Source organism: Petromyzon marinus, chromosome 21 (genome assembly GCF_048934315.1).
Source record: "Petromyzon marinus isolate PM22_M1 ecotype Great Lakes invasive population chromosome 21, UKy_Petmar_22M1.pri1.0, whole genome shotgun sequence".
In the NCBI taxonomy this organism is placed as follows: Eukaryota; Metazoa; Chordata; class Hyperoartia; order Petromyzontiformes; family Petromyzontidae; genus Petromyzon; species Petromyzon marinus.
Window position 1 is genome coordinate 8154012 of NC_133687.1, and position 21789 is coordinate 8175800.

General features: G+C 50.7%; 1 protein-coding gene across 4 annotated transcripts in view; it reads right to left on the reverse strand.

The window, feature by feature from the left end:
- Window positions 1-359: 359 nt before the first annotated feature.
- Window positions 360-21789, reverse strand: part of LOC116944325 (SH3 and multiple ankyrin repeat domains protein 2-like) — a 375705-nt gene continuing 354275 nt past the window's right edge. For 3 of the 4 annotated variants that reach the window (XM_076068527.1, XM_076068526.1, XM_076068528.1), the window contains 5 exons: window positions 18685-19926; window positions 15721-15893; window positions 12674-14370; window positions 10208-10357; window positions 360-8364 (listed from right to left, as the gene is read on the reverse strand). In XM_076068527.1, coding sequence (XP_075924642.1) covers window positions 7581-8364; window positions 10208-10357; window positions 12674-14370; window positions 15721-15893; window positions 18685-19926 — 4046 coding nt within the window. In that variant the 3' untranslated portion in view covers window positions 360-7580. The remainder of the gene's footprint in view (window positions 8365-10207; window positions 10358-12673; window positions 14371-15720; window positions 15894-18684; window positions 19927-21789) is intronic. The other variant, XR_012942522.1, reaches the window with a different exon arrangement.

Genomic DNA, 21789 nt, shown 5'->3' on the forward strand with positions numbered 1-21789 from the left:
TCTCCACAAATCTGTCTGTCGCCTGATGAAGTTAATACAGGTCAACGCATGTTTCTAAAATGTGGGGGGGCAAAACCCAGAGGACATGGTGACGAATCCACGCGCCCACAGCGAGAGAGGAGAACACGCCGACTCCAACCATACAACAGGCGACGTCAGAGATCGGGATCGAAGCCACGACATTCGTGATAGTTTGTGCAGCTTTGCTTTACCTCCATTTGACTACGAAATGATCCACAGCTTTTGGGTTGCATCGCCACAAAATCGCGCTAGAGTGTGACTTGCGTCTTTTATTTTTCACTTGTGGAGGGGATGATGTTGATGGGTGTTTACGCCATGAAAACACAGCACTCGGCAAATCCTTGTTTTTCTTGTTTTTATTGGAAGACCATATATACTTATGCAGGTTTAAAACAAAGATCAGATCCGGCGAGCTGTGAGGTCCACCGGCCGAGGAATAACATGCAATGCATTTTTGTTTTCTTCCAGTGTGAAATCAAACTAAATAAATGGAGAAAAAATGAAGTAAATGTTTTACAACTTTTTTTTATTTTGGTAGAAAAATTCTATTTGGCTTCCAAGGCCTAGTCTGAAAAAACATGAAAAGAGACTATGAACAAGTCAAACGTCTCCGGCAAGAAAAATATTAAACCTCGGTATATATTATGATGAGTTTTCCCCGTGATTTGTACACGTTTATACATGTAAATGTTTGTAAATTAGCTCTTAAATTAGATTCAATGATATGTACAGGGTATTTATTTTTTGTTTTAAAAATGATTTCAGAATACAAAAACGGTTCGAATATACTGTATATGACAACAAATGTATTAGGTAATGCGATGCTTCAACATCTATAGCTAATGTTTTCTCACTTCCTAGATTCATCATTTCGTAATATGACGTATACATTCACAATATTTTCACAATATAGTTTTTTTTTATCAAGTAATAATGTGTCGTTTTAAATATAAAGTTGATAAATTTTGGCACTCTTTATACATGTAGATGTGTAAATTTTGTCGTCGTGTTAAATTCCCTACGTGAACTGAACATTTTTTTTATTGTTTTATTTTTTCTAAAGAGCATGCGTAACCAGTTCATAGTATACTTGTTCCTGATTGTCACTGAATCGTAACATGCAAAAAATCCTACCAACGTATGTGAGATATTAAAGTCTAACGGAAACGGATAAATGCAAACATTTAGGGTAATGTAACGTCTTGCCCTTTAACTGCATCGTGAATGTGACTTCAAGCTTGGCACATTAAAACAGCTTTTAATTGGCACCGTATGTTCAATTATCCATTTCGAATCGTTATAACCAGCGCGGGTTTTGGCATACAAGACAATAAATATGGCGTCACCACCTAAATAGGACCTTGTGCAGAGTTCGGTTTGGCGTGTTGATTTTTAAAATAAGGAAATCATACTTCCAGACCAGCTTTAAACCCCCGTTCTAATCATTGCTCGACCGCCACAGACTCTGTCCCCGTAACTTTACGGTCAACTACTGCCTATTACAAGCAGAACCAATTGCTTAAGGTGTTCGCAAGCGTCTGTGAAATGAAATAGGCATGGTGATGCTTTTTGCCAATAAATCCCTCCTGCGGATGAGCCCTGGTGAAACACATGAGGCCATATAATGTTATTTTGTATTAAGTGAATTACATAACACGAGATTCAAGTTTCTGTTTTCAAGTGATGATGCAGATATTTGATGGCTTTATGGAACTATGCCGTGGGAGCTCTGCACGGGCTCACCGTTCCAAGTACGTCCCCCAACTCCCGAGTACAAAGCAAAATTATGCTGACATTCGCGAAAAATACAGAAGCCTGCCTCTGCAAGAGCAGTCTGTCTGGACCAAGCCCGGTGCTATTCTGTGCACGTTTGGCTAGACGTACGCGTTTGGCTCTGTCAATGTCCAACGAAGCTTCGTCTACAATGTATCAAAGTCAAGAGGTCATCACAGACAATTACACTGATGTCACCCAAACCTTTCCAACCTCTTCCTTCTTACGGATCCCACAACTGTTGTGCAGTCAATACCAGACCTCAAATGTCTTCTGTTAAAAGTATCCCACCGGCTCTGGCTTTAGGGTTTCCTCTTGGTAATCTCTCCTTCTCCACCCTACACACGTGCCCCAACGCATGGCATAAAAATATCTTTCTGATTGTGCCTACAATGCTTCCTTGGCACTTTCTATTCTAACTTCAGAGTTGTCATTCCTACCGTGGATTTCCTTGCTTGCTTCCGCTTTGAACTGCAAGTAAAAGGCCAAAAGCTTTATCTAGTTGTCTAGAAAAAGCCCAAAGTTCACATCTTGCTGAAATAGCTGACACAAATTTGCCTTGCCAATTTGTCCCCATCGTTGATAACGGAGACATTGGAAACTTTTTGTCAAAATTTAGAAAAAAATATACCTTTCGCCGACATGTTAATTATGCCCCAGGTCTCCGAATGACATAGAAGCAAATCAAGTATACCTGTGATGATATGACATTATACCTGCCTCAAACACCTGTGCTTCAACTCCAAAGTTCACCTCTCCATAGTTCCAAAGTGGTTGTTTATTCAGGCCTCTACTGCCTTCGCGTGGTCATTAATAATTGGCACCTGTAGTAGGGATGCAGAAGTTCCACTTGCAACCGCTGCCAGAAACTTTGTGTGTGTGTTTTTTTCAGGGCTCACCTCCAATACCGAAAGAAATGGCCCCAGCCAGTCCGAGTTAACCAACCTGCACTACTACCTGCATTGCAAACTGAAAGTCTCCCATACTCTGGCTAAACGTAGCGTTACCAAAGGCAGACCCGGGCCTCCGATGGCCAGCGACATCCACAAAACGCCGCAAAACTCTCTGCCGCTCAGTGTCCCATCAAGTCACAAACCACCACACCATGGACACGACTCGGTTATAGGAAAGACCACAGCATTGATAATGTTGCTACAAAACGTATTTCGGAGGCTTGAGTCAAGTGATGGACATGTCGGCACAATTTCAGCGGAATCAGTCCAGAGCAATTGATGAAAAAAAAATTACGTTTCACGACAAAATGCCTCGACCTTTCACAGATAGATACACTCAAAGCAGTTAAAAGGTTCAAACGAGTAAATTCGAAGTGGTCGGTATGACTTTGATTAGAAGGAAATCGTGTAACGCAGAGAGCCCCATTAAGCGACTCTGAGAAATAATTACGCAAAATGCATAATTTCCAATGCAAAAGAAAAAAATACATTAAATCCCATAGCTTCAAAACGTTATCATACAACCACTGCATTTTACTCACCCCAAGAAAGAAACGTGAATCAACACAACGGTCCCGGACGCTATAACGGCGAATTTAAAAAATCGCTTTTAAAGATGCTAATAAAGCAATAATACTGCAACTGGTAATGCTGTGAAGACGCAGAATTAAGAAAGCGGTGTAAATATTTCGTCGTTTTTTTTAAACACGGTAAAGGGAACGGGGGGAAAAGGGTACATTTCCACTAAGTGTTAAAATTTAGATTGGTTCCGACAGCATTTGATGGAGGTATATGTCATCATGGTAGTATTCTAATATTCCACTTAATTAGTAATAAATACATTTTTTCTCTCTCTCTCTCATCAACACAATGCAATACAAGGTACAGTACAGTGGCTAATTGCAGTGTAAATACAGTAAATAAGCTTTACAAATCCTATAGCTACTATGGAGGCTTTGTTTTGAGGACCTAAAGTGGCTATAACTATTATACATACATTGTGGTTATGTGGACGGAAGCATTATAAAAGCGGAAGCCGGTCCAGACGATGTTGGGAGTCTCATTGTCTCCCCCTGTACGGTGAGACAACGCCGGGACAAAGACAAAGATCCCCCGTATAGCCATAACAGACTTTTTGGGGCAAGTGTGGTTAGCGAGCACCTATGAAGGCCGGAACGGCACACGAGGGAGAGTGGTATGGCCAACACCACGCCCGACCGCCTTTGTCTCCCCAGTGGCGATGTTTACACACCGCACCAGGTACTCATTTGAGGCTGAGTCGACCTAGGGGAGGGCCCAGGACCGGTTCAGATAATCCGTCACTGGGTGTTGGTGGGCGTGAGCGGGAATCGAACTCGGGTCGCCGGGTTTCATAGCGCGTTGCGCTCATCGCTACGCTACCGCTCCCCACGGTGAGACAATGCCGTGACACGCGCACGCACGCACGCACACGCACACACACACATCGCACATCAACGTTCTCGCTTGCTGTTCAACCAAGTGTGTGTGATTTTTTTTCCAGTATTCCTCTTTTTTGTTGTTAACGTTCCATTAAGATTAATTATTCTTTTTCAGATTTCCATTAAAATATACACTGACGATGCTTTACAAGAGAACATATACCCATGTTGGCTGAACAGCTAAGCAGCCTTCAATAACGTCAGGCGTTTCCCATCAGCAAGGCAGGGGAAATGAGTTGAAAGGGAGCTGGAGACTCTCGCGAGCCGAGCATCCTCAAGTCTTGGCCGCAAGGTTGATATCTTACGTCCCCGCGCATAAAAGACCCGGGGCAACGGTTTTCTGGCCACCGTGACCTCCGGAGTCGCGAGGTCAGAGACGGCTGGCCCGAGGCCAGCGCAATGGCTTCCACACAGGGCCCCGGCGTGCCCGAGTTGAAGTTTCCACGCTCGCCTCACCAAAACATTTGACAGACGTGCGTAAAAGCTACCGGGCAGCCGGTTCTCACATATTTTTGTCCGGTTGATAAAAGAGTTGTCAGACGTTACAGCGTATTCTTTGTTATTATTGTTGTTGTTGTTGTCTTCGTCGTCGTCGGATGTGGACAAAAATGTGCAAGCTGGAAACACTTCGATCAACCGTAACTTTTGTGGGCCTTGATAACGATTAAGCAAATAGGCCACAAATAACACTCACATGGCATTTGTGGGTTTCATCAATATGCACAGCCCTTTTAGGTTAAATAGTTACCATTTAACTAGATACGTTAAAACTAAATATATTTAAATCAAATATAAAAATATCTGTTACTTTGATTAACCTTTACATCATTTTCAGACCAATTTGTGTCTGTCAAGTATCGTCATATATATATGCGTGTGTGTATATTTAATGTGAACATTCCAATATTTTTACCTTTCCATCCATAATACCAGTAAAACCTTGGATTGCGAGCAAAATTCGTTCCGGAAACGTGTTTGTAATCCAAAGCACTCGTATATCAAAGCACTCGTATATCAGTTGTGATCACGTGACGCTCGGCAGTACAAAGCGTGTATACGTACTACTCGTATTGCAAGACCTCGCTCGTTTATCAAATTAATATTTATTTAAAAAATTTGCTCATCTTGCAAAACACTCGCAGACCAAGTTACTCGCAATCCAAGGTTTTACTGTAAAACCAAATGTGCAGTGGTGTAGGGGCCAGTAAATGAAGCATTTGGCATACATATTTTAAATAACGTAACCACCCTAAAGTAAAAAAAAACTCTAGAAGCACTCTTGTTCAGTTCTCTCTTGATTCGTTGTGAGATTAGCACTCCATCCTCCCTCCTTCCCCGTCACCCCATCAGCGTCCACGCAGCCCCCCCCCCCTCTCCTGCCGCCCCCCCTCCCAATCTAAAAAAATAAACGTGTGCCGAATGTTCGTAAGAAGAGGCACCCACTGTTTTTGGGGTGATATACTGTTTTAACAGTGCCAAGACCCCCTCCCACCCCCCCCACGGCCACCCACTCCCTCAATAATTGTGTCAGGCGGCATGGATTCCAAAGTGTCATTTCTTTTAACGCCTCAAAAGTCAAATGGGGATCGCTAGAGCGTGCCCGTGTTTTGTTTTGACACGACGTTTTTGGACATGCGGCAGGCCCACCCCCCCCTACCCCCTTTAGGGGTCGTTCCAGTTAAGGGGGGGGGGGGGTCGGGAAAAACGTTACGCCGACGAAATTCTCCCTTCGTTGTTTTTCTGTCGGTAAAATTTTAAAAGCACTGAGCAACGTGACACACTTGACATTAACGTGAAAACATCGTGGTTTTGTTTTTCCCCCTTTCTAAACTTGCGACACAAAAAAGGTTTAAGAAAAATAACCTTTTCTTTTGGACTGTCAGCTGTTTCTTTTATATTTTTGAAGTCATAGATTAAAAACATTGGAGGGCACTGTGGTATTATAGAAGGCATATATAGCACAAGATAAGCACCTATGTTACTATGTACCATCAAAATATCTCCCCGTCTCTTTTATGTGTGTGTGTGTGGCCATCGAACGAGCTACCTTGGACAGCGACACCGCACATCCTTCAGAATCTTGAGATAGCTTCTCGCGGTGTGAAAAGGAGCCACGCGTCTCAAATCCTTTAACGCCGCTCGCAATCGACGTCGGAATGCGAATTGCGGCTCGTGTCCCGTCGTCGGGACGCTCGTTTACATATTGTGTGTGTTGTTTGTTTGTTTTCTCTTATTGTTCCCGTGTCAGAATAAAACTCTCGATTATTGGGAGGGGAAATATATACGAACGAGGCCAAACGAATACGTAAGAAAATATTTTTTTGATCTGATTGCAGTTACAAAAAATGTTCATGCTGCTGAGTTGTTGTTTTTATATATATGTTTATATTTTAACTTGGCACCGTGGTTGCAGCAGTTTTTTTTTTACGTGTGGCTCAGGTCAAAAGTCGGATTTCTGCAACGTAAGCTCGGTTTTGTATTTTGTTAGGTATGACATACCCGAAATTTTATTTTCTCATTAATGGCAATGCCTCCTGTCTTAAGAATGGAATGGCAGCACCAAACCACAGTACCCTCTGGTACAATCTAAGAAATCGAGTTATTTTCCTGCAACTTTTTGTTGTTATTATCAGCAATTCCACATCTTTGGCGCTTGTCCAAATGGTGTATGTCTTGAAAATAAAAAAAAAACAATTTCAACCCTATCCCTGCCAATATGCCAGTTTGCTTTAAAAAAGAAATGTGGGGGGTATCTTTGTTGTTGTTGTTGTTGTTTCGGATCCACATAAACTGTAAACTGCAATCGTTAAAAAAGTAAACAAATACAGACTCGCAAATCTGTTTGCTTCCAAGAACCAAAGTGGCTCTGGACCAGAGCCATTTTGCTCAGGGTCCACAGTCTCCTGAAGCAACAATTCTCCCCGGTCTGCGTTTAAAAAAAAAAGTAACCAAAGAACTGGTTGATTAAAGTGACGTAATGCCATCTTCATCCCCTAAAACTTCTTTACAAGTGGATTGCAGGAAAACAAACGAAACAAATCCCTCTTGCAAAGTCAAAGAACACTTTTTTTTACCATTCCCAAACCTGCATCAAAGGCAAGCGACTTAATCAACCACTTCACCAATCGAGTATCTAAAACAAAAAAAATCAGATGTCAATTTCCTAAAATAATTGCACGAGGAAATGCAGTAGTACTGTCATTCCAAAGAAGTAATAATTTAATGGATAATGTTAAATATATTACTAGTTTTCAATAAGTGTTGTACCGTTTGTGAATTTTTCTTTCTTTCTTTCTTAAAATTCATCAACAATTCGGCGTTTGACCATATTTCACCGTGGGCGTGTTTGGGGACCATCTCTGGGGGCGTGACACTATCTCTCCAGGAGCTGCCGAAGCGCCCGCTCGATGTTCATGCGATGGCCGACCCGCGTGACCCCCAGCTCCAGAAGGTCGTCCTTCTGCAGCGACGGAAGGTGCGTGCCGTCGATCTCGTTCTCCAGGAAGCTGTCCCGGTGCTCCCCCAACCTGAGGCTGTCCAGCCAGTCCGCCACGTCGAACTTGCTCCACAGCTCGATGGGCTTGCGCGAGAACGGCTGGATGCCCAGCGACAGTTGCTGCTGCGGCTGCATTTGCTGCAGCAGGGAGGGCGACGGCGACGACACGGAGGAGGAGGGCTGCTGCAGCTGTTGCAGCAGAGACGGAGCCGACAGCGGCTGCTGCATCTGCTGCAGGAGCTGGGGCGGCGGCGGCGACGGGCCGGGAGAGCGCGCCGCCGCCGCCGCCGCCGCCGCCGCCGCCGCCCGGCCCAGCAGCGGCGGCGACGCGTGCTGCGGCGAGATCGAGAACTTGACCTCCCGCGTCGGGGTCGGCGCGCGCGGCTTCAGCGGGGGCGGCAGCGGCGGCGGCGGGGGCAGCCCGGGCGGTTGAGAGAGCGCCAGCATGAGGGGCGACGGCACGGCGGGCATGGGGGGAAGCGTGAGAGCGGGTGGGGGGGCGATGGCCCCGCCGGCGGTGGCAGCCGCTTGGGGTCCCCCCACGAAGCTTTCCGATTGGTCGCCGCCGGAGGGGCTGGGCGTTGCCCTCCCGACCTGCGCGGCTGGCTGCGGTCGGAGGTTGAAGGTGATGCTTGGGGCCCTGTCTGCGCTGCTGATGGGCCTGCGTTTTAGACGAATGAACAAGCAAAGCGAGAGATTAGATAGAGAAGCCGAGGAACTGAAGTGGTAACCTCATCGTCATGAGGTGATTTGTCTGCTGCACATACAGTGCTTTGTTCATTAATACAGTCTATCATTACCTATGTAATACTGCTCTACAAAGTACATATACACATATTTAAGTTTTGTAATGATGTTTTTGGATAATGTACAATGTCAATTATTTTGCTGTCTTATTACCGACAATAGGGATAAAGCTCATGTTCTCGCTCAAATGAGCATTGAGACAGTGCTCATCTCCTTGTATGGAGCACTGAGCCAGCGGTGGAAATTCCACGCTTCTCTGGTGAAGACATCCGGAGGAGAAGCACCGTGGGACCCTCCCCACAAGTGGCGTCGACCCCGGGGAAGACGATGGGACGAGTCAACCGCCAACGAGGATTTGAACCCCGGAACCTTTCCGGTTGCGAGCCGCTCGCTCTCGCGCCGAGCCAAGGTGAAGGCGAAGCGCTTCGCTCGGTAAACCGTTACCCCGCTCGCTCACAAACGACGTTGGATGCACGTCCTTTTGGTCTTCGGTTTTTAACGTTGTGCTCGCGCACGCCTGAACGTTAACACACAGACTAGATTCGAGGCTTTCGTGACTGCAGGAATTACTCTTTGGTTCCATCGGTAAAGTAACGTAGGAAATAAAATCAAATGATAGTAGAATACAACGTTTCGGTTGCAACACAAGCAACCGTCATCAGGTAAGAATGAGTGATGAAACACAGACACGGGAACAGCATAGGCAGACACACGTGTCTTTGTGTGTGTCTCTCTCTGCATGTGTGTCTGCCTATGCTGTCCCTGTGTCTGTGTTTTATCGTTCGTTCTTACCTGATGACGGTTGCTTGTGTTGCAACCGAAGCGTCGTATTCTATTATCATTTGATTTGATTTTCTACGTCACTTTACCGATGGAACCAAAGAGTTAACACACAAACCCCCCCCAAAAAAACTCTCGTGCCATAAATTCTTTAGAGGGCACGTTTTAACGGTCGAAGCAGTTTCTCGCATTTCCCTTTTCCAAACCATTTCCCATTCCGTTTGACGTATGTGTACACGTCACCAGGTTTTCTCCCGATTCCATTCCGATGACGTACGTGTATGTTCTGATGACGCGTACGTTATTGGAGCGGAAAAAAAAATTCAAATGAAATAACTTTTTTCGGAACGTTTCCAGGGCAGAAGACGTACCGAGGCTCCCACAAGGCCATGCGGGAGGGCGCGTGGCACAGTTTGGCGCCAGCTGTCGTAGATGAAGGCTTTTTGGGGTTAGGTCGCGTGAATATAAAGGTCTAGTTAAACCCGCCACCACTCGACACAGCCAATCAGTAAGGTTTGTCACGTAAACAAAGCGTGCTAATTAGTTACTGCTTCAGCACACCGGTGTGTTGGAGAGAAAACCCACAACATTTACAATTTGAGTACGACGTTCCGCTGGTGATGACAACAACCAGCTTCATCAGGCGATTAGCCAGAATTGTGAAGAAGTCCTCCTGTTTCGGTTTTAAATAGAGTAAAGGTAAAAGTGATGTCATCACTGTGACCCTATCAGGTGAATCACCTTAATTTGAGACTACGCAGCCCCTATTATCCATTGTAATTTATATATCATATTTACCCCACAATCAGAATCTTTATTTAGACTGGAAGGAACCCGATGAGCTATGAAGCTCTTTTTCACAGACGCCCAGTGCCAGATATATATATATAAAAAAAAATACCCGTCACAAGTGAATATGTTTTCACGTTACGATGAACGTGTCTGGGCCCAACTATCCTTAAGTGTTTTAGTTTTACCTGACCACCGGCTCGGCTGCGGCTCTTCGCCTCTCCCGGCTCATCTCCTGCAGCCGTGAACTCAGCTCGCTGATCACGCTCGTCTTGGCATCAAGCGGCGCGGCCTTGTGACCCTCGACCCTCTCCAGCGACGTCTCCGCCTCCCACAGCCTGGTTTCGCCACCGCGCGCAGGTCGCGTTCACAAGAGGCACACAAAAGTCAACGATTCCCCCGGGTAGCCTCAAAACACCGTTTTTGGGGGGGGCGAGTAAGCCGTGACTGCGAGCACCTGTACGAAGGGCGGCACGGCACGGGATGAGGCGGTGTCGCCGGCCCAACCACGCCCGTCCGCCGCCTTTGTTCTGCCGTAGTGTTACATTCATCGTTTCCAAGTTTTAAGTTCGCTTTGTTTGAGAACTCGAGAGGCGAGGCAGAGTCTCATTTGCAAGGGTGACCCGGGTCCCCAAAATGGCAACAACAACAACAAACAAAACAAATAAAGCAAATGGATAGCAACGGAAGCGAACAGACGTGACGGCGAAAGCAAAGCGGGTCGCACGAGAGCGCGAAGATGTGGAGCAGACGTTACACCGAAGCAGACAAAGGGGATACTTGAATCATTTGGCGGGACCTCGGGGTTCCGCAAAAATCAGGTCAATAATTATTATTGTTGTTCAGTCCGCCCACTCGTGATCCCGACAGCGACGCGCCGCCCGCCCAGACTCGCGCCAACAAGCGCCAGCAGCAGCAGGCGGCGATCAACACGATGGGCGCCACCCCACCGGCCAAACGCAAGCCCCGGGGGGCGTCCGCCGCGGTCGCGCGTGGCGGCGACGACGCCCTCCGGTCAGCCGTCGACCCTCAGCTTCTTTGCCAAGGCGAGCCCGCCGCCCCCCCAGGCGGTGAATTTAACGTGTTTATGTAATTTTTCAACTTTTTACGAAACTTAGTGTCCCCGAGTAGCTCTCGACGATTCCAATCGATTGACCACTAGTTTTGTCGTCGGTAAGGCAGCAAGACTCGTGTCGCTACGCGGTTTCTCCCCACCCCGGGGCAGTGACGGTGACCCCGGGGTCCCGCCAATGGCTTCACTTGTCGAACGAAACCGAGCGAGAGTGAAGTAGGTGATCGCTGAAGGTTCGACCGCCCCGCATCGAACCGCAACGCAGACGCCCGAGGCACCGAGGCGACAATAACGAGCACAGGTCGTCGATGAGCTCAGCACCTTGCCTTCGCCGTAACTTCGTCGTCACGGGATCCAAATGATTTGGTCGCCGCGCACGCGGTGCTTTGTGAATTCATGCACTCATATCATTACCCATGTAATACTCGCTCTACAATTTACATCTGCAGCAAAACCCCTCTTAACGGCCACCCCTGCTGACGACTAATCGCTAAATGACTGGCCTCCATAGAGCCGAATGTGTAGTGTATAGTGTAGTGTATAGTAGGGTAGTGTATAGTGTAGTGTATAGTAGTGTATAGTAGTGTAGTGTATAGTAGTGTAGTGTGTAGTAGTGTAGTGTATAGTAGTGTAGTGTATAGTAGTGTAGTATATAGTAGTGTAGTGTATAGTAGGGTAGTGTATAGTAGTGTAGTGTATAGTAGTGTAGTGTATAGTGTAGTGTATAGTAGTGAAGTGTATAGTAGTGTAGTGTATGGTAGTGTAGTGTATAGTAGTGTAGAGTGTAGTGTATAGTAGTGCAGTGTATAGTAGTGTAGTGTATAATAGTGTAGAGTGTAGTGTATAGTAGTGCAGTGTATAGTAGTGTAGTATACAGTGTAGTGCATAGTAGTGTTGTGTATATTAGTATAGTGTAGTGTACAGTGTAGTTATAGTAGTGTAGTGTATAGTGTAGTGTATAGTGTAGTGTATAGTAGTATAGTGTAGTGTATAGTGTAGTGTATAGTAGTATAGTGTAGTGTATAGTGTAGTGTATAGAAGTGTAGTGCCTCCATAGAGCCCCATGTGTTCGCTTACTGACCATTCCCCTGTTAACAATGGGGTGTTGTAGGTACAGCAAATATGAATTTATGCATTGATTAACCATGTTTCTTTTAATATTATGTGTTTATAATGCTGTTAGTATCTCTATGTATGAATATCCATTGTTTAAATATTATAACGTACGCTTTTTTGTGGCGAAAAAGGGTCACTTTCGATGTTACCGGAACAATTAAGCCTATCACGTGTGCTTCCTATACTCGCTTAATGACCGAATCGCTTAACGACCGGCTTCGTAGAACCGATTACCGTCGTCAAGAGGGGTGCTACTGCGCACATGTTTAAATTTGAGTAATTATGCACGGCACGGGGTTGGGGGTGGCGGCTAGCGGCACCGCCGACGTGCGTGGCACCGCCGACGTGCGTGGCACCGCCGACGTAAGTGGCACCGCCGACGTGCGTGGCACCGCCGACGTGCGTGGCACCGCCGACGTGCGTGGCACCGCGCGGCTCCCACGGCCGCTCCTCCCGCTGCCCTCACCTCTGCACCGACGACTTCGGGCGCGGGGCCACGGGCGGCGGCGGCGGCGGCGGCGGCACGGGCGGCGGCGGCGCCATCATCATCATCATCGTCGCGGCGGCGGCGGCGCCCATCTCCTGCTTGTGCAGCGGCTCGCTGAACGTCACCACGGAACTCCGCAGCGCGGGCGGCCGGAGCTTGGGTTTGGGAGGGACGGGCGGTTTGTCCTGCTGCTGCTGCTGCTGCTGCAGCAGCTGCTGCTGCTGCTGCAGCTGCTGCTGCTGCTGCAGCTGCTGCTGCTGCCCGTAGTGGTGGGGCACCAGGCACGGCTGGCCATCGGCGAAGGAGGTGTGCGTGTCGGGCGGCTCTCCCGTTTCGGACGACAGCGTGGAGATGCTCGACACGGTGGAGACGGTGCTCGTCGTCTCGGCCGGCTGCTCGCTGGCCCCGCTCCGGGACGACTCGATCTCCTCCAGGCCCGAGTCCAGCGACTCGCTCCCCACGCCTCTGTGCCCCTGCTGATGAAGTTGGTGAAGATGTTGATGCTGCTGCTGCTGCTGCCTCCTCGCGTCCAGGGAACCTTGCTGCTGCTGCTGCTGCTGAGGCATGGAAGTGGCGAAGCCATTGGCGAACTCCAGCGGAGGTGGGATGGTCTCGGTGGCAAAGGCAGAGAACTCCCCTTCCTGGGGGACGCCGGGCGACGCGGGCGGGGACGGCACGCACATTTGCAGCGGGCTGCCGCCCGCCCGCAGTTCACTCGAGCCCATCGGCGACGAGGCACCCCTCTTGCTCCGCCGATCGACGCCTCTCTCCGGGGCCACTCCCACGTCGTGGCCGAGCTCCGAGCCGACGCCGCCACCGCCGTCTTCGCTCGTGGTGTGCACCATGAGCAGCCCGGCCGACTTCTGCTGCGACGTGTCCATGATGTTGATGATGACGCTCTTCCGCTCCACCACCGTCTGCGGCGGTGGCGGAGGTTCTTTCCTAAATTTGGGCGCGTGCTGCTGCTGCTGCTGCTGCATCAGTGACTGCTGTATGGACTGTTGCATCGAGTGCTGCATCAGCGGCTGCTGCATCGAGTGCTGCATCAGCGGCTGCTGCATCACAGCCTGCTGCATCAGCGGCTGTTGCTGCTGCAACGGAGGCAGCTCCCACACCACACTCCGGGGCGGCGGAAGGGGCGGCAGCTCCTTCCTCGTCCTGCTCTCGAAGGCGGTGGGGTGGTGGTGGTGGTGGTGGAGCGGCTGATGTTGGTGGTGGTGTGGGTGATGAGGCTGGGGGTGGTGAGTCTGCCCGGGCACCACGATGGACACTTGCCTCTGCTCCGGCCGTGCGAACGTAAGCCCGGTGGCCGGCGGGCCAGTGATGACGTTCGCCGCTCCGAAGAGGTACGTGAGCGAGCCCATTGGCTGCTGCTGCTGCTGCATGTGCTGCTGCATCTGCTGCTGCTGCTGCTGCATGTGCTGCTGCATGTGCTGCTGCATGTGCTGCGGGAGCGGCGGCGGAGGCGGCGGCGCCGCCATGCGCGCCTGCATGTTGCTCGCCAGGTGCTCTTCGTCCACCGACTTGGAGTGCTTGAGGATGGGCTTGGGCGGGCGGCGCTGCTGGCGCGAGGGGTCGCCCGACAGCAGCGAGAGGTCTCCCGTGGAGCGGTGGCGCTCCTCGATGCGCCGCTGCCTCTCGTGCACGGCGAACGCGATCGCCGCCGAGAAGGGGTCCTGCCGGGAGGTGGCGGTGAGCACGCGCGTCGCGATCGCCGCTCGGGACGCCCGCCGCCGCTCGTCGCCGCGCGCCGGCTTGCCGCCGTCCGGCTGCTCGACTGACGGCGCGGCTCGGCGGAGACGGCGGCCAGAGCCGATCGATTCCCACGTCTCGTCCAGAGGACAACCGCCGGAGGCGGAGGGACGCCATTCCAAGCCGCGCGCAGCGTCGGAATTGAAAAAAAGTCTAAACCGCGGGTTTCCCTCGCTCGACGCGGGTTTTCGGTCGGTGCGATTTCGCGTGTCCGCTGCCGACCCATTGGCTAGGCTAAATTCGCTCCGTGCGGTTTGAATTGACCCACACGCGGCTATGCGGTCGGACGTGGGACAACATCCTGTGTTTACTGTAGGCACTACTCGGCTGGAAGGTCATTAACATAATGATTTAGAATGATCCAATATACGGCGCTCGGTGTGATTTTATGTAATATTGTTTTTTAGTGCTGATGGCCTGCGGTGTAGAAAGAGGGCACTTAGCAATAGCATCTGGAAATTTTGGAACATCCTAGTAACCAATCTTGACATTCCAAATTCACTCTCTCTAACCACGTGTGTGTTCAGGCCATGCTGCAGGCTCAACTCTGCCACGACTGCTGTGAACGCTTTCGCGAAACTCCGTTACGTCTGGGGCTATGCGCACGCAGGTCTGTCACGTGATTTTCTTTTTGGCACCGTTTTTTATTTGTATTTTTAAACACCGTATATTGTTTACCCTGTTTGCGGTACATTCCGGCGTGGGTTTACAGTAAGTTCTGCCGTGGGTCTCGCTTAAGAAGCCGATTTAACCGCAGGCGGCTGCCTGGTTTTCGAACCCAGGATGTGTCAGCGGTGTGAGCTCCCAGCGCTCCGCATCTGTGGGCCACCTGACCCCCGTTCGAGTGTGATCCCACCTTGAGACCGAACAGGAAAAACGAAGACCGGCTGCAGCTACCACTACAAGGAGGGGATGTGAGGGTGGGTTGCTGTGATAGATGTGATGATGATGATGATAATCAATACTAAGGAAAGCCACACTTAGTACGACAACTCTCCGCAGGAGGGTCCTGCTTAATTTGGATGTTCGGTCCAACGCCAATTAGATTGTAGGTTTGTTTATCTACGCGAGGCAATCGGAGAACCCGGAGGAAACCCGTGCGGAACGGGGAAGACAACGCAAAAGGCTCAAGCCCTTCTTGCTGCGATGCACAAGTTTTAGCACCGCGCCACTGAAATGTCACGCGCGTGCACGCTGACATCCCACCCCCACCCCCCTCGCTCCGTACGTAGCCGACCGCTCAACGGAGCGCGCACGGCAAAAGCAACGCGCACCTGGAACGACGCGGAGGGAGGTGCGGTCTCTCCCAGCGCGGCGGACCCCGCCTCGGATTGCAGGCCGCTGAAGGTCACCTCGGGGATTTCCATCTCCTTGGGCTCAGGGCCTGGGGTCTCGCACTCCATGCTGGAGCCCTGGCTGCTTCGGCCACTGCTGCTCGTCGAGGGCTCTGGGGACAGCACGGCACGGAGAGAGACAGCCGTGGGTGAGTGGGTGAGAGAGAGACAGCTGTGGGTGAGTGGGTGAGAGAGAGACAGCTGTGGGTTAGCGGGAGAGAGACAGACAGCTGTGGGTGAGTGGGTGAGAGAGAGACGGCTGTGGGTGAGTCGGTTAGAGAGAGAGACAGCCATGGTGAGTGAGTTAGTGAGAGAGACATCCGTGGTGAGTGAGTTAGAGAGAGACAGCCGTGGTGAGTGTGTTAGAGAGAGACATCCATGGTGAGTGAGTTAGAGAGAGACAGCCGTGGTGAGTGAGTTAGAGAGAGATGGCCGTGGTGAGTGGGTGAGAGAGAGACAGCCGTGGTGAGTGAGTTAGAGAGACAGCCGTGGTGAGTGGGTTAGAGAGAGACATCCGTGGTGAGTGGGTTAGAGAGAGATGGCCGTGGTGAGTGAGTTAAAGAGAGACATCCGTGGTGAGTGGGTTAGAGAGAGATGGCCGTGGTGAGTGAGTTAGAGAAAGACATCCGTGGTGAGTGAGTTAGAGAGAGACAGCCGTGGTGAGTGAGTTAGTGAGAGACAGCCATGGTGAGTGAGTTAGAGAGAGATGGCCGTGGTGAGTGGGTTAGAGAGAGGTGACTGGTATGTATGTCGGCAGGTCCATGCTAAATCTAATTCACCTTTACTTAGCTTTTCTTTAGGGAGGTGAGGATGCATTGAAATTCGGAACCTCTTCCCATCAATCGACGACACCTGCAACTTTCACAACGAATTTTTATCTTCCCGATTAATTTGTAGAACGCTATATATATTATCTTTTTATTCCGTGGCTTACTCTCGCGAATCGTGTTAGCGGGATCTTTATAGGGGATGATGCACGCTTTGGAAATTAATCGTAAGTAACGAAAAATTTTTGAAACAAAAATATTAAAGGTGGCCCCCGCAGGAATTAAATAATCGACGGTGCAAAGTGGCCGGGCGATGGATGTGCGAACGTGCCCGCGGCTCGGAAAATCGTCCGTTTTACGGGGCGCATAAAAAAGGGTCACCTCGTGCTCGCCGCCACACGGCAGGGCACCGTTTCACAGGCGGCGAACATCAACGGGGGGACACCGAGGGGTGTACGTGGGGGGGGAGGGGGGGCAGGTTCGTACGTGCGGTGTTCCCTTGCCGTTCGCCAACTTGCTACCCGCAATTTCGGCTATCCGTGAAACGCACCTGGAACTCTACCTGGCTACGTCGAGAGAGAGGGAGGGGGCAAGAGAGAAAGTGGTGAGACAGAATGTGACACGAGAAAGTGATGAGATGAAGTGATGAGAGATAAAGTGATGACATTTATTATTTGCGTATTTATTTCGTGGATAATTCATCATTATCCGCGAAATTTGCTATTCACGAGCATCTCCGGAATGTACCCCTCGCGAATAACGGGGGATTACTGGAGTCTGTCATTTTCCAGCGTCCCTAACAAGTTGAGAATGAGTTGAATGCAACCGAGCATTGCTGAATCAGACACTGCTGTGATATTATGAGAAAACATCTGTCCAATGATGAGAAAACCCACCGTGACAGAAACATCGGTGCACTCATTACACACAAGGTGCTCGCCACAAATGAACCACAAAACCTCGCCGATCTCACCAAGGAGCATAAACCATCACGCAAACTCCGGTCATCCTCGCAGCAGCAGCGGCTTTTTGTTGGCCATCGAACAATGACGGTGGTCACCGCATCGCGCGCTTTCAGATGCATTTCTGCGGCCGTCTGGAACGCACCTCCTTCGACTGGAGCCGAGCACTTTATAATCTAGAATGAAAACTCATTTCTTTAGAACTGCTTTCTGTGCATTAGTTTGCTGTCCTTCCCCCGCACCTCCGATGAGCGCGGTTGGCTACGTACGGTGCGAAAGAAGTTCAACACACACGTACGTGCATACAGTGTGGGTCTGAAAACAAAAAGAAAACCCGCGGAGGTCTTGTTAGTTGGCACACTGCACTTGCAATCCAGAGGGCTGGCTATCGCCTGATGATGCTGGTTGTAATTACCGGCGAAAAGTCGTACTCAAATTGTAGAACCTGTGAGTTTACTCTCCAATACACCGGTGTACTGTACTAGCAACGAATTGGCATGTTCTGCTTACGTGACAAACCTCACTATATGGCTGTGTCGGGTGGTGGCAGGTTTAATGACATACTTATTACGCGATCTAACACAAAAACCTCTATTATGGATATTGGTCGCGAAAGCTTACGTGTTAAACTAATCCAGCGGTTGCCCGTGTTATTAGTTCCCTGCAGCTGCATTAACGATAAATATGCACCGTCTGCTTCTCAGTGGGCATAAACGAAATCTTATGCGTCACGGTCCGAATTTTGTCCAAATTTGGTCGAAATGTGAACAATGCTGACATGGTGTAATGGTTGGCACGCTGGACAAGCTTTTTAACTACCGCGCCTCGTATGCAGGAGGTCGTGGGTTCAATCCCGACCCTGACGCCTGCTGTGCATTTGGTGTTCGCGCGGATTTCCCTCCGGGTCCTCCGCTTTGTCCCCTCCACATTTAGAATCAACGTCGCGTGTTCAGAGCATTTGGCCATCTACACGTTTCCGTGCGATGAGCCGCTTCCTTGAGCTATCGTTTGCGATGACCGCGTCGCTTCCTAAAATGAGCTCTGAAGCTCAGTGGGGCCTTGCCTGGAGTCGTGTACGTAGTAGTAGTAGTAGCAAATAAATAAATAATGGCAATCCAAGACGTCCGGGCCAGCGTGCGTAGAGAAAGGCCCAAAATATGCGCTCTTCCCCTTACCCTTGATGATGATCGTCGGCAGCGGGTTCGGCGAGCCACTCCCAGCCCTGTCGGGGCTGCCCTCGATCTTGGTCTGCTTGGTGAGGTGCGCCTTCTTGCGGGAGCTCGCCGTGGCGGTGGCGCCGGTGCCGCTGCCCGGCACGGCCAGGACGGCGCCAGCCGCCCCGGCGCCCACGTTGGCGTAGACGTGCTCCGTCGGAGTCTTGGGACGTTTGTGCCTCAGCTCCATTTGCCGCATTTGCTCGTACTGCATCTGTTGCTGCTGCTGCTGCTGTTGCTGCTGCATCTGCTGCTGCTGCTGTTGCTGCTGCTGCTGCTGCTGCTTCTGCTGGGCCTCGAAGTGCCGCTGCTGCTCGTACTGCATTTGCTGCTGCTGCGCCTCGAACTGTCGCTGCTGCTCGAAGTGCCTCTGCTGCTGCTCGAAGTGCCTCTGCTGCTGCTCGAACTGCCTCTGCTGCTCAAACTGCCTCTGCTGTTGCTCAAACTGCAACTGCTGTTGTTGCTGCTGCTGCTGCTGCTCGTATTTCCGCTGCTGCTGCTGCTGCTCCAAGGAGAATTCTTGCGCGGGGACGACCGCCGACTCCTGGCCGCCAAACAGCGGCGTTTTCCTCCTGCGCGGCCTCTCCGGCGCCGGTGGCGCCGCAAAGTAGGCGGACGCCGACGACTCCAAATACCCCACGGACTGTTCGCTCTCCGGCGCGAAGCCGAACTGCGCGAGCTCAAACGCCTGCCGCAGCTGCTGCGACTGCTGCAGCGCCTGCTGCTGCTGCTGCTGTTGCTGCTGCTGCTGCTGCTGCGTCAGGAAAATGTCCGGCAGGTCTTCGGCGTCTTGCGCGAAGAGCGGCGGCCGCGCCGGCTTGGGCTGCGCTGGGGCGGAGGGCCCGTACATGAAGGGCGGCTCGGAGGCGGTGGGCGCCAGGAAGGGCGGCAGCGGCTGCAGCGCGTGCAGGGAGGGCAGCGAGCCGTGGAGGGCGCCGTGGAACGGGCTGTGCAGCAGCCCCGGCTCGATCTCCAGCTCCCGGCGCAGGGCCGAGAGCTGCGCCGCCTCGTAGAGCCGCCGCGGGGAATGCATGGGCGGGTACTCGCCCGGCGCCGCGGGCGACGGCGGGGAGTAGAAGACGGGCGAGTAGGAGGGGGTGACCATGCCGCCGTCGCCGTACTGCGGCTGCAGGGGCGGCGAGGGGTTGAACTGGGAGGGGAGGTCCACCGCGGAGCCGTAGAAGCGTCCGTCGGCCGTCATGCCTACGCGCGGAGCGCGCACACAGACGAAGATCCCCCCCCACCCCCCACCCCCGAAGTACAGCCTTAACAGACTGTTGGGGCGAGTGTAGTTAGTGAGCGCGCGCGCACGAGCGGAGAAGGCGGCAATGTGTGTACGTATGTTGAACTTCTGTCGCACCGTGCGTAGAAAACCGCGCTAAACGGGGGTGCGGAAAATTAACAAAAGTGTCGGCAACGGCTGTGCCAACGAAAGTCCTCGTGCTTATTGCGTGTGTTTCTTTTTTTTAAATAATCAAATGTCGTGCTTTAGCTATTTCTGGTTTACATCCAAAGGAAGAAAATGAACAACGTGCAAAACGACTGACCGGTGCCTGACAACCGCTCGCTCGCAAAAGGAGTCCAACGAGGAACTCCGTGCCCAAGACAAGTCACACATGGTGTCCCTCATCATTCCCTTCCGCTGGGTGGCTCTGGTGCCAGTGAGGCGGTGGAAATTCTCCTCCCACGAGTTTGGGCAGGGATCCGTGTCACCAAGTAACTCTACTCATTGACCCTGAGCAGATTATATTCTTGCGACTGGCAATGCCAACGTCAGGGTCTGCCGCTTTGCCACGACGAGAGGCCCTTCTGGAGAGTTTGGTCGAACTAGTTTCGCGGCTGCAGGAATTAATATTCTTGGTTTTTTCGGTAAAGTCACGTAGATAGAAAACAAAAAAGGAGACCGCTTGTGTTGCGATGGAAACGTCGTGGGTTTTTTGCTTTTATTATTTTTATTTTATTATTATTTAAATTATTTTATTTTAATTTTTTATTTTCTACCTACGTGACTTTACCGAAAGAACCAAGAATACTATATTATATTCTATATTATATTCTTGGTTCTTTCGGTAAAGTCACGTAGAAGGGAAACAATAAAATAATAAAAATATAAAACGATAAAATTCTCACGACGTTCCGACTGCAACACAACACACCTCCGTGGTGCTAACGTTAAATAAACCGCCACTTTTTTCAAATTTTCTTGCTGTGGTTTTCACACCTGACATCCTTGGAGAGCTCTTTGGTCTTGGCCATGGTGGAGAGTTTGGAATCTGATTGATTGATTGCTTCTGTGGACAGGTGTCTTTTATACAGGTAACAAGCTGAGGTTAGGAGCACTCCCTTTAAGAGTGTGCTCCTAATCTCAGCTCGTTACCTGTATAAAAGACACTTGGGAGCCAGAAATCTTTGTGATTGAGAGGGGGTCAAATACTTATTTCCCTCATTAAAATGCAAATAAATTTATAACATTTTTGACATGCGTTTTTCTGGATTTTTCTGTTGTTATTCTGCCTCTCACTGTCCAAATAAACCTACCATTAAAATGATAGACTGATCATTTCTTTGTCAGTGGGCAATCGTACAAAATCAGCAGGGGATCAAATACTTCTTTCCCTCACTGTAAGAGACCTCCATCCTCTGGCCTGGAATCTCACGGTGGAATCTCACGGAATGCGCCAGAGATCCCAAACCGACCTACCACCACCGCCGTCTGTGCCGTTTTGCACAGACGGCGCCTCCCCCCCCGCCCCTGCCCCAAGGGCACTTAAACCAGGCGGAAACAGTCCAGAGATAGGTTGCGACCTAAATGCCAACCGGGGCAAAAGAACAACATTCAGTGTTACATTGAAGACGGTAGCGGCGTTCAATTTGAAATCTCGCAAGGGCCGTCCGTCGCTGCCGTCGGCCGTGGATTACCGGTTGCTGGGTGGACGCGCTCGTGCGCAGCGACCGTCCGCTGCGGCCCGAGCGGCTCGACTTCGGTCAACCGCGGAGCCGCTGGGCGCGTGCCATCGAGTCGTCGCGCGTTCTCTTATTACCGGTCGCTTACAACGACGCTTTCAC